Below are 20353 nucleotides of genomic sequence, written 5' to 3' on the forward strand. Positions count from 1 at the left end.
GGACCACCTCAACTTATACTGAATATGCTGGCGTTGGTTCAAGTTCGCGTTCGCACTGGAATACTTCGCCCTCCGAAACGCCGACTGGGGCTGGAACAGAGAGCTGGACCGGAGGGGTCGGCCGAGCTACTACTGCGGTTTACTTCTCTGCTAATCATATCCACATTCCCAAACACGGCTACAACCCCACAACGCTATCATCAGGGGCCAACGTAGTGCGAAGGAGTGGACTGCCGGACGGGTTCCCCGCCAAACACTTTATCATGTAAGAGCCCTAGTCCGCCATGGCGTTGATCTGTGCCACGCTCCCATGTGCCGTGAACAAGAAAGGTAGACAAAAGGTAACCCAGTGCCGCTTCAGCTGCTGCGCTCTTACAAACACGTCTTGGGTTGGTAATTGTGTCCATCGTGATTCGTGTGTAGGTGCTTCTCCCCGCACTTCGCCCCCCCTGTCTAGGCCTTATCTCTCGGCCTACACCATGTTCCCTCCGTGCGCCTCGTCCCAACATGGCTTGGTGGTGATGAATCCCCCTCGTGATCCCTCCCTTTTCCATCACCTTATCTCCATGTAATTTATCACTCCAGCGTTCGTTATCTTCTGCTTGTTTTGCAAAGCAAGTCTTTCCTTCGGAATCCTCATTCTGTCCGCAATCACGCGTGATGCAACGCCGGTACACATGAGGCAACTCATCTTCACGATATAAACAACTCATGAGCAAGCGACGTTCACATTAGGCGTATTGTCCTTATAGATCCAAGGACGAAGCAAAAACTCGGCTTATCATTTCGGCCTCTCGGTTGTTCAGACCGTAGAGTCCGCTTGTGTAAGATTATGGGGCCTGGAGTGCTTGAAACCCCGGCGAAGGCTCGATCGCAAGCCTCGCCCGGCAATCAAGCAATTGCGGACTCCATTGTCGCTGCATGGAATCCCTCCAATACAGAAGACCGTCACCAGCAAGGACAGCAACAACAGCAGCAGCAGCCTCTTCAATCCAACCAACAAAGCAAGACATCTCGAAACCAGCCCCTGCCACGCCGCGTTTGCACAGCATGCCGTCGCCGGAAGGTCGGTTGCGACAAGAAACAACCGTGTCATCACTGCGAGAAGTCTGGAACAGACTGTGTCTATCCGCCTGAAGGAAGCTCGGCTGCGCGGCAGTTTCTCACTGACAATCAGCTGTGGGAGCAGCTTCACCGTCTGGAGCCGATGTTCAAGACCTTGGCAGAATGTATGCAACAAGGCAATATTCCAGGATCCTCTGCCCCCATCGTAGGGTCAAGCTCCCGTCCAGATTCTATATCAACACTCCCTCAAACGCAATTCGCAGAAGTCAATAATGATTCTACCTCACCTTCACCACCAACACCCCCAAATTCAATCGGCTCGTCGACAAGCGCCTGTAGAGATATAGGGAAAGAGAGCGTCGCGGTCAATTTCACCACTTTGCAGGTGGAACAGGCTGTGATCTCTCTCGGCCCGAACTCTCCGACGGGGATTCTTGATTCCACAGTCGGTGACGCATCGAATATCGAGATTCCCAACATTGACTGTGACAGTGCTCAAGGTGATTCGGTCAACTCTTGGTCGCCGTACGGGACCTCGACGGGGAAGCTCGTCAAGGATGACGGTCGTGAAAGATACGTCAGTGGAACATTTTGGGAAGCTTTGCATACCGAGGTACGTCAATCTAGAGAAGACAGTGAGTGATTCTCTAAGGATATGCTGACCATTTATCAATAGAATGACTTGGACGATGGCATGATCAGCGAGGATGATTCCGAGTTTGAAGAGCCGACATCATCGTCTCGGTCAGAACTTTTGCAGTATTCCTTGCTATCTACTAGTGGCACCCAAGAAGCCGACACTTACTCTCTACATCCCCCTCGCAATCAGAGACTAGAAGCATGGCAGCTATACAACACCAACGTACACCCTGTCGCTACCGTCCTGCACATACCCTCGATTGAACCGGCCGTCCTCGAAGCAATGCACAACCCACAAAATCTTGCGGCCCCCTTGGAAGCCCTCTTGTTTGTCATCTATGTCGGTGCAGTAAACAGTCTGTCCGATGATGAATGCGCTGCGCGTTTCGGATCAGCTCAATGTGATTTGTTGGGGAAATTTCGGCGAGGTGCTGACGCTGCGTTTGCTCGTGCGAGGTTGATGGTAACGGATGATATGCTCACACTGCAAGCCTTTGTGGTTTACCTCGTTACGTTACGTTGCAGAGACCCTACGTATTCATGGAGCATGACAGGACTAGCTGTGCGGCTTGCTCAATCCCTAGGCATGCATCGAGATGGGAGCACGTTCAATCTCCCCCCCTTCGAAGCTGAAATGCGTCGACGATTGTGGTGGAATATCTGCATTCTAGATACGCCAGCATCCGAAGACTACTCATGTTCATCTGGCCTGTGAGTTTTTCTTACTCATCAAACGCTTGCATCGAGACTGACCACATCTGCCAATAGTCTAGAGTTGAGTAGCTTCGATTCAAGGCCCCCAATCAACGTGAATGATGGGGACCTATACCCGGGTATGACAGAGTACCCCTCCGAGTCTAAGGGAATCACGACCATGTCCTTCACTGCTGCCCGTTGCTGGGCATCAGATATCTGGCGGACGATAATTGACACTCGGAGAATCGACTCAACATCCGGACTGAACTTTGTCTCAATGACGATAGTCGACAAGGAGGCCTGGGTTGAGAGACAGCAAGAAAACATCGCCAGCAAGTTATCCGAGGGTCAACCATCTCATGGCTCTTTACACTGTGTAAGTTGCACATAACTAAAGCATCCAGACTTCAGACATGACACTCAAATTCTGACGTAGCATTTTCTCAAGCTTACAACCTCCTTTGTCGGCACTATTGTCGCAAATCTACGCCTTATGGTCCTCAACCCATTATCATCTGTTGTTTCCCTCACCGACGAGCAAAAGAGGCGCGCTTTCCAGAACGCCATCGAGTGTATGGCGCATTCATACCGTCTCCGGACTGACCCGCAAGTAGCGCAGTGGTCATGGCTTACAAAGTGCTACAATGAGTGGCACGCTTTTGCGGTTGTTCTTTCAGAGCTGTGCAACCAGCCTTTGGGTAGGGATGCCGACAAGGCATGGCGAGTTGTGGAGCAAAGTGCTGTTCTTCGTTGGGATTCATCGACGAGGCATAGTCGGGTGCACCAGTGGCGCTCAGTAATGAGAAGTATTGACAAGGCGAGAAGACGGAGAAAGAAGGAGTTGGGTCGCCGGAAGTCGTTTTTATCAGATCGGCGCTCATCGTCGGCATCCTCTGCTGCGAAACGTCCGATATTGGGAGGTCGGTTCTCGTCTAAGGGCATTGCAAGACCACACGCCAGCGCAAATCTTGTTCAAAGAGACAATGCTCAGTCGGGTGTAGTTTCTATGCCCCGTAGCGCTGAGCGACAATTTGACACAGCGATGTATAATGCAGACGAGATGATAGGGCCCCTCATGGAGATGGACGATATGTGCGATTTCACCAACGCAGACGGTCAATTGTATTTTAGTCATACTTAGAGTATCAAGCGAGCCTCTTCGCGGTCACCGAAATCTCGCGTCTCAAGATGTCAATTCCAACTGAAGAATCTAGACTTTTCATGAGCCAAGAGAGGTGAGATCAGCACAGTCTCGCAGCCAAAACCCCTTGGATATCTGCCTTCGTCATGTGAGTTATACCCAAGAGCTCGTTGTCGCGACTATAATCCTGTGCATATTCTGGAGCAAAGGTCGCTCTCATTGCAAATGCTGCGAACGCCTTTGGGCTGAACTTGCCCGTTGCTAGCTCCTGTTCGGCGTTCTTGACAAGCGAATCGGTGTCGACTGCAACCGCCTTCCAAGCGTGATCTTGATCCAACGCTTTGAGAGTTTCTAGCAGCTGCTTTGGGGTCATCGCGAGGTCTCGGATGCGTACGGCCTTGTTCTTAGTTGCGTCAAGGTTCCTGAGGATGGCAGCAACAGCCTGTGAGACGGTCTTAATCCTCGTTGCAGAAAAGGTCGTGTCCCCGCCATCGAAGATGTTTACTGTCCGGGTCGAGAAGTTGGCAAATGCCCCGAGTGACAGGCCTTCGTCAAACAAAACGCTGTTATAGACGTAGGTGTAAGTCAATCCAGTGTCCCGGACTTTCTTCTCCAGGTAATCTTCGACCTCTACCTTGGTTCGGTAGGTCGGAAAGGCACGAATCTTAGGGTTCTGAAGATCCGCACCGAACTCTGACGGGATGAATCGCTTTACCCCAGCGGCGATCGCAGCATCGATGAGTTTGAACTGGCTTTGTAATCCATTCTGCTTGCCCACTGCAGAAACCACGGCGTCGATGCCCCCAAGAGTATTTTGAAGTGACTCAGACGAATCATAGTCGACTTCAACCACTCGAGCTTTGACGGGATAATCAATCCGGGTGCTTTCGCGGCGAATCAAGACCGTCACTTCGAACCCTGCATCGAGCAGAGATTCTAGGATATGAAGACCTAAGTTGCCGCTCGCCTAGTAGAATAGGCTCTTCGAATCAGTTGATTGCTCTGGGATTGAAGTGATCGCCGTTAATCAGAGGATTTTATGACTTACCCCAGCCAAAGCAACTGTCTTGGTTGTGTTGTTCTCTGGGACAGCCATTTTTGTGCCTGTGGGAAAGCGCTTGAATTTGGAATTGTAAAAAAGACGACAGCGATGGATCACAAAGACAAACAAACTAGCAGAGTCAAGGGGCTGTCAGTCTCACTTTAATATCCCTCGAAACTTTGAGCAAGATTAGACTTTCTGCGGGGAGAAGGCTACCTACACTACGTGACTCTCGGGGTCGTTGCGCCGCCTCGCTCTTTCGGCCGGCTTGATGTGATCTGCCTGCCGCCTGTTCGGCACTTCGACGGTGCGTCACTTCTAGGTGTGAGAGAGCAGTTTGATGTTCAACGGATTAGCCCTGGCGTACGCTACAAGACTATGTTAACGTGCATGTACAAGAAAAAGTGTAGCAAGTGCCATTCTCCTAAGTTACTAGAACGTGCTAAAGTCCTAAGTTCTTTTCGGCTTCTCGATCAAGTTGTTTGTGTTGATCCGGTACATGGCAACAAGAGCCTCCTTCGCCTTTTCCATATTCAAATTCTTCTGTCGCTGCTGAATCTCCCGCTGGCTCTCAAGCAACTTATCCCTGATTTCAGCCCACTGCAAAGTGGATCCTGTCTCTGCAACGGTCACTGGGCAGACTTTGCCTCCTTGCTTCCTCCAGACTCCGTCTATGAGAACAGCCTCGATATCTCGAATATCGCTGTGACGAACAACCGCAGTCAAAGGATCCGAGTCTGCTACGCAACTCATTGTCACACTCCCGGCAGCATCAAAGAGGACCAGGTCAGCCAACTTTCCCTCCTTTAGGGACCCAATCTCGTCCCCCAAAAGCACTGCACGCGCCCCTCTGATGGTCGCTGCGTTGAAAGCATCCTGGGTGCTGCCCGCCGGCTGGAGATTCAGTTTTTGAGGAGCGCCATCCGAACCATTTGTCTCCGCAATTGCCTCACGTTGGCGCGCCATCTGCAAAGCAGATCGAGCGAGAGACAGGATTGAGGATGTGTTATTTGTGTGGCAATCGACACCGATCGTGTAGTTGATACCTGATGAGAAGGCAAGCGGCCAGCCGAAGCCCATCTGAGCTTCCGTGTCTGGAGTGCTCGACACGGCAACTTGGGTCTCAGCCAGTTTGGCTTTCTCGCTCGCGTCAAGGCCTGTGGCGTGCGACAGCAAGATGTCACTAGGTGACTTGATGAGACCATAAGCCTCCAGGGTGTGGATAAGGGGGTTCGCTCCTAGCTTCTAATTAGAATTATACATATCCATAAGAAGATAGTAACGCCAAACGCCAGTATACGTACCAAAGGTTGGATTCTTCGCGTAGTGAGAGGTGAAAAGCTTGATACCAGCATGACGAAGTCCGTTGAAAATGCCTACGATAGCCTCTTTGGGAAGGAACCAAAAGTCGAACCCGAACCCGATTTGAACCCTCCCGTTTCCATAGGGCTGTGCTTTTGCAAGCTCAAAGATATGCGCCATGCTTGAGTCCGGCATGATATCCATTGATAGCTCGCAGGTTTTAGAGTCCCATTTCGTGAAGTATGGGGCCTGAGAGTAGGCGAAAACGGAGCGAATACCTGAAGCAATTGTGGCTGATAGCGCTTGCGTGGCTATATAATGAGTTTGTCAGTAAGTAATTTCTTTCTCATAACTTCGCTTATCCGCCGAAAAAGTCCTACCATGTTCATTGGTTTGATTGCCATGAGCATGATCGAGTACGAAAGTTGTTCCAGCATCTATCGCTTCCAGTGCGCCACCCAACTGGCCCCAGAACATGTCCTTTGGAGAATAAACATGGCTTTGCCAATAACCTAAGCTGTGTCAACGAGGCTTCTGTATAATTTTTTATATAGACATAATCCAACTTACCAGAGGGGATGTAGTCAAAGATTGACTGGTCTGCATGGCACCCCTTGAGCTGGGTCTGCCAGAGGTGGTGATGGGTGTCAACAAAACCTGGGCTAACGATTTTGCCGCTGCAGTCGACGAGCTGAGCTCCAGCCGGGGGTGCAATGGCTTTTCCAATCTTGGCAATACGCTTGCCTTGCACAAGTATATCGGTGTTCCTGAGAGGCGTCACATCATCTCGCTCATTGTGAAACAGTAGGGTGCCGCCTTTCAGCAGAATGGAGCCGGTTGCTGGAGGCGTAGCTTGGCTTGTTGTCATTGTGTGTGACGCGTATCGGGTGTCGATTATGATTGGTCAAGCTAACAACCAAAATCCGTTCGTCCTCGAAATCCATTGTCACCGTTAGAGATGGAGTTCTTAAGCAGATGCATTTAGGGTTAATTCACTTACCCGAGCCCGGACTCACGGAGCGGGGCAGCGACAGGTGGCCGGCAAATTCGGCCGAGAAATCCGAGGAGGCCGATACCTTGTCAATTGCATTAACCACACGACGAAAAGAGAAGCACGGCGCCGAAGTGGAATTCAACAAGGGTGTGAAATCCTTGTCACAGTCGCTGCTAGCTACAGTATTCATAATGAAAAGAAAGATACTTGTGACCCCTGCATGTAGTTCCAGCGCCAATTGCTGCACACTCATCTGGTGAGAGCAACGGAAAGGGAAAAGGAAAGGAATCAATCATGGATGTATGGAGATATGAATCATTGTTGCCTTTCTCTGCGATTGAGAAAGCGACTGCGTCCTTCTAAAACTTGGTCTGAGCAAATGTGGCAGTTGCATGGCCTGAGGTGGGCAACACATGCGACGATCAAACATCAGGCATTCCCAGATAAGCCTGCAGAGCGTATGTTAAATCGATGGGAGACTCAAACCTGATGTTCATTGTTTGAATATGTATCTCATCTACATGCATTTGCTAGAATATCATGGTCTTTGGGATGCTTGAAGAAGATTCTCGACCTAAAGCTTGTGACGGACGGCACTTTAGTCGCTCTTTTGGAAGACCATCTTGTTCTTGATATGACCCAGATTCTCGATCTCGATCTGAACCACATCACCGTCGTTCAAGCAGCCATTGGTGTGCCATCCCACGCCCTCCGGCGTTCCGGTCATAATGACAGTTCCTCGACGCAGCGTGCGACCGCGAGACGCGAATGAGATGAGCTGGCGGCATGACCAGATCATCTGAGACGTGTCGCTGCTTTGACGGACGGTTCCGTTCACAGTGGTTGTCAGCTTCAGATTTTGCGGGTCGGTGATCAGCTTAGGGGATACTAGGCTGGGCCCAATAGGTCCGAATCCGTCAAAAGACTTTGCGTATCCCATTTGATATCCGGAGACGTCGAGTGCGTGGAGGTTACGCGCTGACACGTCGTTGCTTACGGTGTAACCAAGAACGTAATCCAGCGCCTCGTCTTCGCCGATGTCGAATCCATCTTTTCCGATCACAACGCTTAGTTCACCCTCGTAGTCAAGTAGCTCCTGCGCGTCTGGATGGATCTTGATATCGTCCAGCGGTCCTGCGAGCCTGTCGGGAGGGGTCGCAAAGATTACAGGCTTCTTGGGCGGTTGAAACTTCGAAATTGAGAAGTGATACTTAGCGCATGCTTTCCTGAAAGCCTTTCACGTTCGTTTGCATCACTCTCACCTTTGTTTCGCTTGCATGAGACTTATAATTGACCCCAGCACAGATAATGAGGGGTGAGTTTGGCAGCGGACACAACAACTATGTAAGTGAGGTTAGTCTGTGTATATTCAAGTTCGAGATTGGATGATCCTACTTTGCCGACTACGGCTTGATCATCAGATACGTTGAAGCCAGACTCCAGAGTACCCAATACGACTTGCACTGTCTTTCCAAGCAGCTCCGATGCCGGAATGTTGTTGTCAATATTGCCATATCTCTCAACGCCTTCCGCGTCTTCAAATCGTATCAATCTGTCAAATGACATGGCAACTTGTTGGGATGAAGATATGTCTTTTTCCCGGTTTTGTTTTGATTATGAGTGATCCGAAAACAAGAAGGGGGGTTTCTGACTGCTCTGAAGCAAACACAATTTTGTCGTCGGTCGAATGAAGTTATATCTTAATAGGATGGGAGACATTACGCCGATGCAGTCTGGTCTTGCAGGGCGTTGATGGTAGTGGTGGACTGTGCCGGAGAGAATGGCCGGCCAAGGATTTGCCTTTCGGCAACTTACACCGAGATCACGGGAGTTGAGTCGCTGGTCAGTTTACCCCAATTCGGGGATTCGGAGAGCGAAGGCAATAAGAAGCGTGGAAATACCAGTAATTGTCACTTTTCTTCAACAAGCGTGATCGTTAAACCTTCATATCCACATTGAATCCCTCCGCTACTTTGCCTCTCAGACTGCTCGTCAACATCCTGTTTCGTTCACACAATGGCCCAACATTCGGCTGATTCTCGCATCCTTTTGGATCGCCTCTCTCACGTTCGTTATGGCCACCCCGATATTCAGAAAGCAAAGGAGTTCTATACCGACTTTGGTTTGATACCTGTGCGGGAGACCGAGGATAAGGTCTATCTACGAGGATTCGGAATTGATCAGTTTTGCTATGTTGCTGAGAAGACGAATGATGGAATGAGGAAGTTCAGGGGGGGCGCTTGGATTGTGCAGTCCATGGCTGAGCTAGAGAAGGCGGCGAAGCTCCCCGGATCTACCCCGATTACCGACTACGATGCTCCAGGTGGGGGGAAAGTCGTCATTGTCAAGGATCTCCTAGGAGAGCCAATCACTTTGATCTACGGCCAAGAAGACCGCGTCCCTGAGCCTAGGGAGGTTCCCAAGCCGGTAATGTGGAACACTTGGGAGGACAAGAAGAGGCTCGGTGAGTTCCAGCGACCAGATCGAGACCAACCTTCGAAAGTACACAAGCTCGGTCATTACGGGTTCGAAGTGAACATTGATCGTCTGCACGAGGTCTTTGACTGGTACAGCAAGGTCTTTAATTTCAAAAAGACCGATTGCCTTTACCACCCTCAGAATAATAAGACAATCATGATCTTCATTCACCTCGATAAGGGCAAGGAATTCGTCGATCATCATGTTAGTATCTTCCCGAACTCTCTAAGATTTGGTATGAGCTGACACATGATATGCAGAATATCTTCATCGCTGGTTCGCCCGAGGTTACCGATGGGATCAAGGCTCATCACAGCAGCTGGGAGATAGATGATGTTGACAGCCAAGTGGTTGGCCATCACTACTTGATCCGCAAGGGACATATCAACGTTTTCGGGGTGGGAAGACATGTCCTCGGCAGCCAGATATTTGATTACTGGTAAGAGTCTTGACTTCAAATGCTTCCTTACTTATGACATCCCTAATATTCCTGTCTAGGTTTGATCCCTCCGGATTTGTTGTCGAGCACTACGTTGACGGCGACCTCGTGAACGAAGACTCTCCAAATGCCAATGAGCCAGCTGTCGCTGCCACGGTTTCCAGCTGGGGGCCGGATATTCCTCGTGCCTTTTTCACGAAGAAATACGAGGATCTGCCGGGACTCAAGGATTTCCCTACCATGCCTATTGAGGCATAGATTTCCGGGCACAAACAAGGCACTGAGAAAGGAGGCTACGGAGCATACGTGAGAGAGCTTAGGCAACAGTAAGAAGAATGCGGCGGTTTCATCAGTGTCAAGAGCATATTCAGAAATGAAGCAAGTGTATTGGTTCTTTACTTAGTTGCGCAGTATTTGGCTTGGGTTTTCTAGGCAGCTTGGATCCAATGAGTCTTGGGAATGGAAAGAATACCCACGGATGTGATAATATTCTTGTCTCGAATACGAACCAGCTGTTTATTTGGTGAGATATTTGCCTTCGGCCTCTCTCGGTACACATATCCCGAAGATCCGTTCGAAGTATGGTTCTCAAACCACCGGGACGCACATATCAATGACCAAAGTACTTTACCTTACTAAATAGAGGCTCCCTTACTTCCACTGCGATTCTGGAAATCATCAGGTTGACAAGGTTCCTATTTACATTCTTGCTTGTGAAACTTAGATTCACTGCTCCATTTTTCTCAAACTCCCTTACTAGACAATCTCGCTCCATTCAACGCCCGCGCCGATCATGTCACCACCAATTCATGCGCCCATGTCACCCCGGGGGACCATGACGAACAAAGTAGCCCTCGTGTCGGGCTCGTCAAAGGGTATTGGGGCTGGGATCGCAATGGAACTCTCAAGTCGTGGAGCAAACATCGTCCTGAACTACCCTTGGGGTTCTTTGAAGCAAGAATGCGAAGCCACTGGAGCGAAACTTCAGACTGATTGGATCGCGGTCTGTGCCGACCTTACGTCGGATGACGGGCCAGAAGAATTGGTGCGCCAAGCTGTGGCAAGGTTCGGTCACATCGACATCCTCGTGAGCAATGCCGGATATGTGCCCATTGCACATCTCTGGGACGCTGACTTGAGCATGTGGGATCAAGCGATGAACCTGAATGCACGCGGCGCTTTCGCATTGGTCAAAGCAGCGCTACCACATCTCACGCCTTACAAACCGGCCGACCCTCCGAACATGTCTGGCGCCATTGGCGGCTCCCGCATCATTATGGTGGGGTCGGCGGCGTCCCGAGTCCCGAAGCCGACGCAAGGAATCTACGCAGCGACCAAAGGGGCTTTAGATGCAATCTTGCGTGTTTGGGCAAAGGAACTACCACCGAAGTACGGCTGCACGGTCAACATGGTTGCACCAGGCCCAGTACTGACGGACAGTTTTCTGGAGCACTTCTCTCCCGAAGAATGGGAAGGATTGAGAGAAGTCTTCATCAGAGATACACCGGTGGAAGGTGGTGCGGCATCTGTTGAAGATGTCGCATGGGCAGTATCGTTCTTAGCTGAGGAGCGATCACGGTTCATCAACGGCGAGTACATGTTTGTGACAGGCGGTGTGTCCATGCAATAGAAGCTTTTTGTCGAGTCATTTTACTTCCTACGTAGTTGGCCGTCATCCGATCACCACATTTCTTGACTAGTATACCACTAATGTGAAATCTGATGCGCATGCCGACTGGAATTTGACAATCTGGTTTGACTTATGCAGTAGCTGAAAATGGCAGACAACAAAACATGGATACCCAGGATGCTACCTATTTCTATTTACCATTCCAAATGCACCAAATTCACCTAATTCCTTTCCCACGGCTGCATGTACTCCATGATAACGCTTATCACTCAACTCCAACTCAGCTCTCTCGATCTGAAGCAATCTTGTTCGTAAGTCGACTCGTCAACAGCAACTCCCAGTCGGGGTCGGGAATAACCTGTGCTCGTTAGAAAACCAATGGCATTCCGGAAGTCCATAGTAGAAGGCAAGGCGTCGTTCTCACCAATCCCTCGAACTCAATATTTTTCGGCCGAGTCTTCAAATCCCCAGATAGCCGGATATCATAGCGCGTGATATACTCGATCAGAAGCAGCTTCATGGCGACCTCGGCAACGTATCGACCTGGACAAGCGTGCCTGCCATAACCCCATGTTAGGTCCTTTTTACCTACCGTCACCATTTGATTGCTGCTTCGGGCCTCTTCTGTAGCGACGCGCATTCGATAGAATCGGAGACCATCAAACACCTCAGGATTCTGGAACAGATCTTGGTCCATGTTGATGGCTCCAGTCGGCAATGCGATGCGTGCGCCTTTCGGGATGCGAAGGCCGTTTGATAATGTGAAGTCCGACATAACCTTCCGCTGGAAGCTTGCTGTTATGATTCATTGATGTCAGTTGAATCGTCCTCTCATTGCCGTAGTGTTGTGTTGGGCTTATACGTACCCAGATCCGGCGGGTTCAATCGCTGAGTTTCTTTGATGACACTATCCAGCTTCATCATATCCGTCAACGATTGCTTGCTGAGTACCCCGTTCCCTCGAGCCAGAACCATTTCAATCTCATCACGAAGTTCAGAAATGTACTCTGGGTAAGTCGCAAGATCCATGAGACACTGGGTGACTGTTGCAGCCATAGATTGAATGGCGGCTACGCACAAGTTGATTTGAGCGACTGTGTGCGCCTCCACGTCGTCTGGCCCAAGAACCGTGTCGGCGAGATAGTCCAACAGTGCGGGAGGACTGCTCAGGGGCTTCCCTCCAAGCAACCTTCTTCTTTGCAAAGTCTTGGCTACCAAAGCTTTGCCTTCGCCAAAGCGCTGCATCATGATTCCGCGTCCCTTGACAAATCGATAGACAAAAGGTCGCAGCGCTGCTGGCCACTTCTTCAGATTTTCCGTCCATACGACAGCAGAGTGGACATGCTCGCTAGCAATGTCCAGCCATTGATCATTGTCCGCCGATTCAGCGCTGTGGAATAGTCTTGCGGAGACACGAGAAACTTGACGCATAACGTGTGGCCACGGTTTGACGACTGTGGGGACTGCTCAAAAGTAAGTATTGTCCAAGGTGGAAGCATTTTTGGGCGGAGTCTGAAAGTCTTCAAGAGGTGCTTGAGAGCTAGGTCGCTTTGACTGAATGAGTCAAGGATTCGAGACTTACCTCCATAGGTTTCGAGTGACCAGTGGGTACGTATTAAGTCAATAAGTACTGGAACATATTGCGCTGAGAAGAGTTAGATGCATGATGGAGTCTTGGGATAATAACTCCTGAGGGCTGCTTACGAAGACTCGGGTTCAGCTTCTTGTTTACGACGGCGATTTGTTTCTCGTCGAGGTTGCCAACTTTAGTGTACTTCTTCATGCTAAACTACCATCCCCAAAACATCGATTAGCGAGTTAGAAATGACTTCTTCACTGTTACGAGACTAAGTAAACCTCATGCCAGGTACGTACCTCTTCCTCGAGGAATGCAGCGAAACTCAGGGACTTGTGGCTTCCTAGCCCGTGGAGTAGCTCGAGGGGTATAATGATGTTCGTGCCTGCAATATGGTCAACGACAGGGAACATTTCGCGAATGTTCCCAAGTATTCTCAACTAACCTTCAGTCGTGTTTATCCCAAATACCCGATTTTGGAACTTATTGTTGTCAGAATGATCAGCTTGAGACCCCGTTGTTGCTATTCACAATCGTAAAAGAAATGAACGTACTTTGTTGTAACTTGTGATGAACAACCTTCTTGTGTCTTTAATGAAAATATCAATTCGCTCCTGTCGATCGGGTACCTCATCTTCCAATGCAATCGAAAGTTTGGGCATTCTGACTTCGACTGCAAATGACCAGAGAAGCAGCACCCCGAAGGCGCAAGCGCAAAGAATTGTCCATCCTGCCACTGCCAACAGGTTTTGCTGAAACTTGTCCCTTAAGATTGGGTAGTAGAGCTCAAATTGAGCAGACATTGTAGATAAGTTTTGTGATAGCAATGACTTGTGCTGGGTCAACTGAGTTGTGCTGTGTTCTTTCAACGGTGTGAGTTAAAGTTCAAATGAACATTGAGAAGACGTTAATCATGTCTTGTCTATTGACCTCCCCGAAGCCTTCCAGTCATTATGCCAATGCCAATTGCTTCCCCATCCCTGGCAGATGGTATCATCTCAGTCACATGCCTAGGGCATAAAATGAGCTCCGGAGTTTTCGGCCGACACGCTATGCGGCTTACAGTAGCTCGGTTTCTCGGTCATTCTGCCAGGCCTCCACGCAAGAATGTGTTCCGGGTACTAATTTTGAATTCTTTACCGCATAGGACATGGTCACAATAGGGTCACTCTCGCTAATGCCCGACCGGAATGGTTGGTAGAATACAGCACCCAGATTCAGACGCTTCGGCCACTAGCTGAAGCATCAAGAAACGTTATCGGATTCTATTATCTAGTATAATGCATCTGTGTCAGCTCGTATCTCATATCTAAGACACTGCGTTATCTGTCTTCTGAGCCTGACATCTACCCAACGCCCCATCATTGTCTTTGATTATCGATTACGTGCTTGATTTCCAATGTCACCAGACAAAGACCTCAGTCTAGCCATCGTTGGCGGTGGTATCGGTGGCCTCTGCCTGGCCCTATACATCACAACTCACACGAAGGTCCCGGTCACTGTGTATGAGAATGCTCCGAAATTTGGCGAAATAGGAGCCGGTGTCGCCTTTGGACCAAATGCAGTACGAGCAATTACGAAGATATCGGAGCCACTGGCGGCTGCGGTTGAAGCTCGGGCGAACAGAAACATTTTCGCAGACAAGGAAAACATCTGGTTCGACTTTAGAGTCGGGATGGACAGCGCCGATGAGACTGCCAGAGCCCGTGGTGTCGTTGCCGGGACGTACCTCTGCTCTGTGGAGCATCCTCAACCAGGAAGCTGGATGGTGAATCGTTCGCATCTTGTTGATGAGATAGCCAAACTCCTTCCGAATGGAATAGCGCAGTTCAGCAAGACTTTACACGATATAGACGACCTTGGAGACGATGGTGTTGTTTTGAAGTTTGGGGATGGGACGTCGGCGAGGCATAGTGCAGTCATCGGATGCGACGGGATCAAGAGTCAAACCCGACGCATCGTGCTTGGAGAAGATCATCCTGCCATCAAACCCTCTTATACCGGTAAATACTGCTACAGAGGAATGGTTCCGATGGACAAAGCTGTGGAGCTTCTAGGCGAAGAGAAGGCGAAGAACTGTCAAGCATATCTGGGGTATCATAGCCACATGCTCACCTTTCCCGTTGCTGGTGGCAGAATGATGAACGTGGTCGCCTTCCAGTCATCAAAGGAATGGCCTCACAAGACCATGGTCATTCCGGCAACCAAAGAACAGATGCTGCAGAGCTTCAGCGCATGGGGTCCGGATGTACTCAACATTGTTCGACTCATGGGCCAATCAGATATTTGGGCGCTCTTCGATCTTTCGTCTATGGAAAATTACCACAAGGGCAGGATTTGTCTTCTCGGAGACGCTGCGCACGCCTCAACACCTTTTCAAGGAGCCGGTGCGGGTATGGCCGTGGAGGACGCTTATGTTCTTGGGAGGCTCCTCCACAATGTCCAGCAAGCACAAGATCTGCCTGGCGTTTTCAAATCTTTCAGTCAAGCTCGAGTTGAACGCACGCAAAATCTCGTTGCTACAAGCCGAGAAGCTGGTCACTTGTGGCACTTTGAAGCTGAGGGGGACGACCTCGAGAAGATCAAGGAGATTATGAAAAACAGGATGAGTTGGATTTGGGACCAGGACCTTGATGATGACATTGCGCAGGTTACTACAGATCCCCAGAGAGCAGATATTCAAGCTTAGGTAGCTCCAAGTACTTGTGTGTATTGTAGTGATTATACTTATGCTAGTATTTCGTGCATTGAACATGCGTAGTGTAAATATGAACCGACTTGATGAGAAACGCACCACGTGGACAGGCAAACACCATAAAATCTTATAAACCCGGCGAAGACAGATGATTGTACGTTTGAAAGTACTTTACGGCACTTGGTAGCCCGGAATTTGAAACAGAAGCAAACTAAATATTTTATATTGAATGTATAGGGACACCAGCTCTCGCCCAATCTATGCCTTTGGAACAGCGGGACTGATGCTCATGCTCTGTTCAATGTCGTGGATGATATCGTCAATGTGCTCGATGCCGACTGAAACCCTGACCATTTCCGGCGCAACGCCTAGATCGATCTTTTCCTGTGGTAGCATAGGTTTATGTGTGGTCGACCAGGGGTGCATGGCAGTCGTTTTTGCGTCTCCATATCTGACTAGAGATCAGCACAAGTAACAGGTGGGTGTCAACTGCACCGCCTTCGTCACTTACCCTGGGTTATTCGATATCATCTTGAAATTGTCTACCAGCTGTTCACCAGCATCCGCTCCGCCCTTGATACCAAACATAAGTACAGCCCCAGCTCCACGGGGTAGATACTTCTGCGCGAGCTTATAGTGAGGGTGACTAGGAAGACCAGGATACGAAACCCACACTACGTTCTCATGTTTCTCAAGCCAGTTCGCGAGAGCAATGGTATTCTGAGCGTGTCGCTCGCAACGCAAACTCAGAGTCTCGATCCCGAGCACGAATTGCTGGCTGTTGAAAGGAGAAAGACAGGAGCCAACGTCTCGGAGGATCTGCCCTCGAATACGCATGATAAAGGCCTCTCTCCCAAATCGCTCGGAAAAGTTCAACCCATGGAAGCCAGGGCATGGTTTGTTAAATTGTGGGAACCGAGTTGAAGATTTCCAGTCAAAGTTGCCAGAGTCGACGATTATACCGCCGGTTGCACTCCCGTGACCGCCGATCCACTTGCTCATGCTTTCGACGACGATGTCTGCTCCGTGCTTTATGGGCTGGCAGAAGTATGCGCACCCGACGGTGTTCTCAACGACAAGGGGAACTCCCTTTTCGTGAGCAACTTGCGCAATGGCTTCGATGTCCGGAACATTGAAGTTAGGGTGTCCGATAGTCTCGATATAGACGGCTTTGGTGCGTTCATCGATTGCTGCTCGGACTGCTTCCACAGATTCTTCTACAACGCGACATGTTACGCCGAACTCTGGTAGGAGAAAAGAGAATTGATTGTATGCGCCGTGATAGTAATGCTTCGTCGCTACAATGTTCTCGCCGTGCCCGGCCAAAGCGACCATAGTCATGAACACAGCTGCCTGGCCGGACGAAACTGCCACGGCCGCAACGCCACCTTCAAGGGCTGCGACACGGCGCTCAACCACCGCTGTAGTTGGATTGCCCGTGCGGGTCGCAATTTCACCCTCTTCCTCAAGGTTGAATAGCCGGGCAGCATGGGCTGAGCTCTGGAAGTTGAAGACGTAGGTCGAGTAGATCGGGACCCCACGTGCCAGTGTTGCAGAGTCAGGAGTTTGCCCTGCGTGGACTTGTAGGGTCTCAAATTTAGGAACATGTTTAGATCCATTCTGAGAGCCTTGAATCACTCCCACATCCTGTTTTTGATCTTGTTGGATGGTTGCCATTTTCGAGTCTGGCGAACGCTTTTCTCGACCTAGGATTGAATGTAGTGAACAACAGCAGAGAGTGATGTCAATAAGGAGATGACGAAGTCCTTTGGCACAAGATGCTTTCAGAATATTGTCTCAAGTACAAGAAATGGCTCGCGACCTGAACCGGAAATTACTTTGATTCAGTTGCAGTTCAGTTGGTCCATGTCGTTGGAGCAATGGGTCTAGTAAGACGGCGAAGGTGGGTAAGAGGCATTATCTCGGGCATCTCGGGCCTTCGGCTGGCGACCCCGAGTTGGAGGGATGGTTCGCTGGAATTCGGGTGCCGCGGCATTCCATATTTGCAATCATTCATGATGCGTCGAATGATTCTCCCTCGTGCCAAGATACCAAACGTCTTCAGTCCAAGGTCCGAGGATTCATATATGTCAGTCTGAAGCTGCAGCTACTGGCCAGCTTGTCTGAAAAAAGAGCATCAACGCATCGTACTCTTTACTTGATTTACAGTCACTCCACACAAACCTATAAAAATGACTGCCGGCAAGAAATTGAAAGTCATCATTGTTGGCGCCGGCTTTGGCGGGCTTGGAGCCGCAATCGAATGTGCACACCGTGGCATGGATGTCACGGTGTTAGAGAAGTATCCTGACTCCAATAGCCAAGGTGGTAAGCATCGCAAATCCGCCCCTCTTTTTGTGTGCCAGAGCTTTGATCGCAATGATCTACGAAACTCACTATGGTTCTCCTTGGCAGATATTCTTGACTTCTTCCCCAATGCTGGCCATATCATCAATCGATGGGATGGGGGCAAGGTTGGCCAGCAAATCCACGACACAGGTTGTAGTCAAATCCGCACCATGGAGCTGTATAAGTACGACAGCAAGTTCATCGTTAATGTTCCGTGGGCAAGGGATGGAAAAGAGCACAACATCACTTATGCAGGCCACCGAGGCAAAATTCACTCGATCTTCCTTACTTATGCGAAGACCTGTGTTCAGGACATTAGGATCGGCGTCTCAGTCACGGATTACCTTGAAGAAGAAGGCCAAGCAGGTGTGAAGCTCAGCACTGGCGAGACTATTTGGGCCGACTGTGTCATCGCCGCAGACGGCCCACGATCCATCGCTCGAGCGCAGGTTTTGCATCTTGACGACAAGAAGATCGACGAGACCACGAGCGGCTGGTCTGTATTCAGAAGTTTCTTCAAGACTGACGAGACGATGAGAAATCACCCCGGAATCAAGGATCTTTTCCATGAGGACAGAGACACTGTTCGCTTCTGGATGTATGACAACTTGAGCCTGATGGCCTTTGTTTGGAACCAAGCTCAAGATATTGCCTGGGTTTTGGTTCATCCGGTGAGCGCTTCAGCGTCTACCCAGGATAATGTCGATAACTTACTTACTGACACACGTTGATAGGACGACAAAGAATCATCCGAATCTTGGTCCAATATCGCCGAAAGAGAACATGTAGCAAAGTGGATGAGTTTCTTCCCAGGAAGAGATGCACAAGCGCTCCTCGACGTTACACCTTCGAACAAGACCATTGACTTCAAGCTGGTCTATCGGCCAACCATAGACACTTGGGTTAGCAAAGGTGGCCGCACGATTCTCATCGGAGACGCCGCTCATGCCAACCTGCCTACTGCCGGACAAGGCGCTTCTCAAGCTCTCGAAGACGCGGTAACGGTTGCTGAGTGTTTACAATCATCCAACGGAGACGTCAAACTAGCACTTGAAGCCGCACAACGGATCCGATACCATCGGTCCAATGCAGTGCACAAGAGTGGACAACAAAACAGAGACGCATTCTACAAGATTCCCTGGGATGACATTGAGGCCGCCCCGGAAGAGTGGGCTAAGAAGCGGTTCCCCAAGCTGAAGCCCTGGGACCCTTTGGAGTTTGCCAAGGAGCAGTTTCCCAAGGTCGCTAAGGACATCAAAAACGGTGTCACGGGGCATCTTAACGATGTAGCTGTGCCTCCGCCCCCCGGCGGGTACTGGTGATTGGATTTTTGATGAAGCTTGCACACTTAAGACTGCTTTGAGTTGTAACGTAACCAACTTATTAGAGTATACGGCATTGGCATGCCCACTAGATGCATGATTTAGAGATATTGGAATGATGATTCGATATATCAGGTTTGAAATATGTAGTTACGTTCGAAAAGTCCATAAAATTCGTTGTGTTCAAAATCGGATGGCCAAGTTTATTCTCGTAAAGACTTGCCAATTCTCCCATGCCAATTGACTGAAAGGACTGGCGAAATGCACGTATGCGAGGGACTGTGGTAAGTAGACAATGAGGCCATGAGCGTATGAAAACGTCTTTGGGCGGATCTTGACTTCTTGGCCTGGCATGAGTTCTCAGAGATTGACGTTGCAGTGAGTCTATCACGATGTCATGTTGCTTGCACTATTACTCCATACAAGAATATTGAGATGTTGTGGTTGGGTGCAGGGACTCCGTGCACTCCCTGCAAATTACATCTGCCGAACTTTCAGCGCCCAGCTGAACTGGAAACGTTTTCTCGGCGGGCATTCCGTCTCTACCATGCCACGTACCATGCGAGTCAGAACTCTCAAACTGATTCCTGCCTGCGTCGGTAAACCATCATAATCGGGCTCTGGAACTTGAAAGCCGATTGAGACACTGCTGGCGTGTACGTATAGCGCAGTCGTAACGTCGGAGACGGAAACCTAATGGCGGATGCACATCTGTACGGGAATTCGTCACACGTACCTTACTGTACAGAACTGAGGGTCCTTGGGAATTCCCATTATGCGATCATAAAGGGGAGAAGGGGGGAACTATAATGTTAGCCTGAGGCATTCGGCCGAAGCTAGTGCCTAAAGCTCGGCACTCTCGGGAAATACGCCGCTCAGCTATGAGCATGCCGCACAACTCAGCACGCACACAGCCAGACAGCGCGCTGTCTCTGAATCTACGGCGTTTGGTTCAGGTGCACCCCTATCACCGGACACTCGTGGG

The 20353-nt window shown here is 49.9% G+C and overlaps 10 protein-coding genes across 10 annotated transcripts; 5 read left to right on the forward strand and 5 right to left on the reverse strand.

Annotated features, from left to right (window-relative positions):
• Nucleotides 1-638: 638 nt before the first annotated feature.
• HER10_EVM0006911 (uncharacterized protein) lies at nucleotides 639-3541 on the forward strand (the record flags this gene model as incomplete). Its single annotated transcript, XM_035476483.1, has 4 exons — nucleotides 639-1678; nucleotides 1742-2415; nucleotides 2473-2776; nucleotides 2849-3541. Exons 1-4 carry the CDS (start codon nucleotides 833-835, stop codon nucleotides 3539-3541), a joined length of 2517 nt encoding a protein of 838 aa, XP_035337319.1. The 5' UTR covers nucleotides 639-832.
• Nucleotides 3542-3641: 100 nt separating this feature from the next.
• On the reverse strand, nucleotides 3642-4637 carry HER10_EVM0009335 (uncharacterized protein; the record flags this gene model as incomplete). Its single annotated transcript, XM_035478825.1, has 2 exons — nucleotides 3642-4508; nucleotides 4590-4637. The coding sequence occupies 2 exons, from the start codon at nucleotides 4635-4637 to the stop codon at nucleotides 3642-3644; spliced, it is 915 nt and encodes a 304-aa protein (XP_035337525.1).
• Nucleotides 4638-5033: 396 nt separating this feature from the next.
• On the reverse strand, nucleotides 5034-6781 carry HER10_EVM0001299 (uncharacterized protein; the record flags this gene model as incomplete). Its single annotated transcript, XM_035471054.1, has 4 exons — nucleotides 6456-6781; nucleotides 6266-6397; nucleotides 5888-6196; nucleotides 5034-5821 (listed from the first exon to the last, which is right to left on the reverse strand). Exons 1-4 carry the CDS (start codon nucleotides 6751-6753, stop codon nucleotides 5034-5036), a joined length of 1527 nt encoding a protein of 508 aa, XP_035336885.1. The 5' UTR covers nucleotides 6754-6781.
• A 696-nt stretch (nucleotides 6782-7477) lies between these two features.
• HER10_EVM0012504 (uncharacterized protein) lies at nucleotides 7478-8445 on the reverse strand (the record flags this gene model as incomplete). Its single annotated transcript, XM_035481898.1, has 4 exons — nucleotides 7478-7617; nucleotides 7696-8068; nucleotides 8142-8219; nucleotides 8275-8445. 4 exons carry the CDS (start codon nucleotides 8443-8445, stop codon nucleotides 7478-7480), a joined length of 762 nt encoding a protein of 253 aa, XP_035337798.1.
• Nucleotides 8446-8895: 450 nt separating this feature from the next.
• On the forward strand, nucleotides 8896-10054 carry HER10_EVM0008916 (uncharacterized protein; the record flags this gene model as incomplete). The annotated part of the gene is made up of 3 exons (XM_035478421.1): nucleotides 8896-9561; nucleotides 9618-9796; nucleotides 9856-10054. The coding sequence occupies 3 exons, from the start codon at nucleotides 8896-8898 to the stop codon at nucleotides 10052-10054; spliced, it is 1044 nt and encodes a 347-aa protein (XP_035337489.1).
• Nucleotides 10055-10589: 535 nt separating this feature from the next.
• HER10_EVM0002802 (3-oxoacyl-(acyl-carrier protein) reductase) lies at nucleotides 10590-11426 on the forward strand (the record flags this gene model as incomplete). The annotated part of the gene is made up of 1 exon (XM_035472497.1): nucleotides 10590-11426. One exon carries the CDS (start codon nucleotides 10590-10592, stop codon nucleotides 11424-11426), a length of 837 nt encoding a protein of 278 aa, XP_035336998.1.
• A 280-nt stretch (nucleotides 11427-11706) lies between these two features.
• HER10_EVM0006101 (uncharacterized protein) lies at nucleotides 11707-13415 on the reverse strand (the record flags this gene model as incomplete). Its single annotated transcript, XM_035475696.1, has 6 exons — nucleotides 11707-11784; nucleotides 11851-12221; nucleotides 12293-12892; nucleotides 13009-13071; nucleotides 13131-13215; nucleotides 13302-13415. The coding sequence occupies 6 exons, from the start codon at nucleotides 13413-13415 to the stop codon at nucleotides 11707-11709; spliced, it is 1311 nt and encodes a 436-aa protein (XP_035337262.1).
• Nucleotides 13416-14401: 986 nt separating this feature from the next.
• Nucleotides 14402-15691, forward strand: HER10_EVM0006208 (mannitol 1-phosphate dehydrogenase; the record flags this gene model as incomplete). Its single annotated transcript, XM_035475800.1, has 1 exon — nucleotides 14402-15691. The coding sequence occupies one exon, from the start codon at nucleotides 14402-14404 to the stop codon at nucleotides 15689-15691; it is 1290 nt and encodes a 429-aa protein (XP_035337267.1).
• Nucleotides 15692-15955: 264 nt separating this feature from the next.
• HER10_EVM0007003 (O-acetylhomoserine (thiol)-lyase) lies at nucleotides 15956-17374 on the reverse strand (the record flags this gene model as incomplete). The annotated part of the gene is made up of 2 exons (XM_035476570.1): nucleotides 15956-16148; nucleotides 16209-17374. 2 exons carry the CDS (start codon nucleotides 17372-17374, stop codon nucleotides 15956-15958), a joined length of 1359 nt encoding a protein of 452 aa, XP_035337328.1.
• A 515-nt stretch (nucleotides 17375-17889) lies between these two features.
• HER10_EVM0009080 (uncharacterized protein) lies at nucleotides 17890-19368 on the forward strand (the record flags this gene model as incomplete). The annotated part of the gene is made up of 3 exons (XM_035478579.1): nucleotides 17890-18025; nucleotides 18113-18717; nucleotides 18781-19368. 3 exons carry the CDS (start codon nucleotides 17890-17892, stop codon nucleotides 19366-19368), a joined length of 1329 nt encoding a protein of 442 aa, XP_035337508.1.
• Nucleotides 19369-20353: the final 985 nt, after the last annotated feature.

This window comes from Colletotrichum scovillei (genome assembly GCF_011075155.1).
Source record: "Colletotrichum scovillei strain TJNH1 chromosome Unknown Contig00002, whole genome shotgun sequence".
Lineage (NCBI taxonomy): Eukaryota > Fungi > Ascomycota > Sordariomycetes > Glomerellales > Glomerellaceae > Colletotrichum > Colletotrichum scovillei.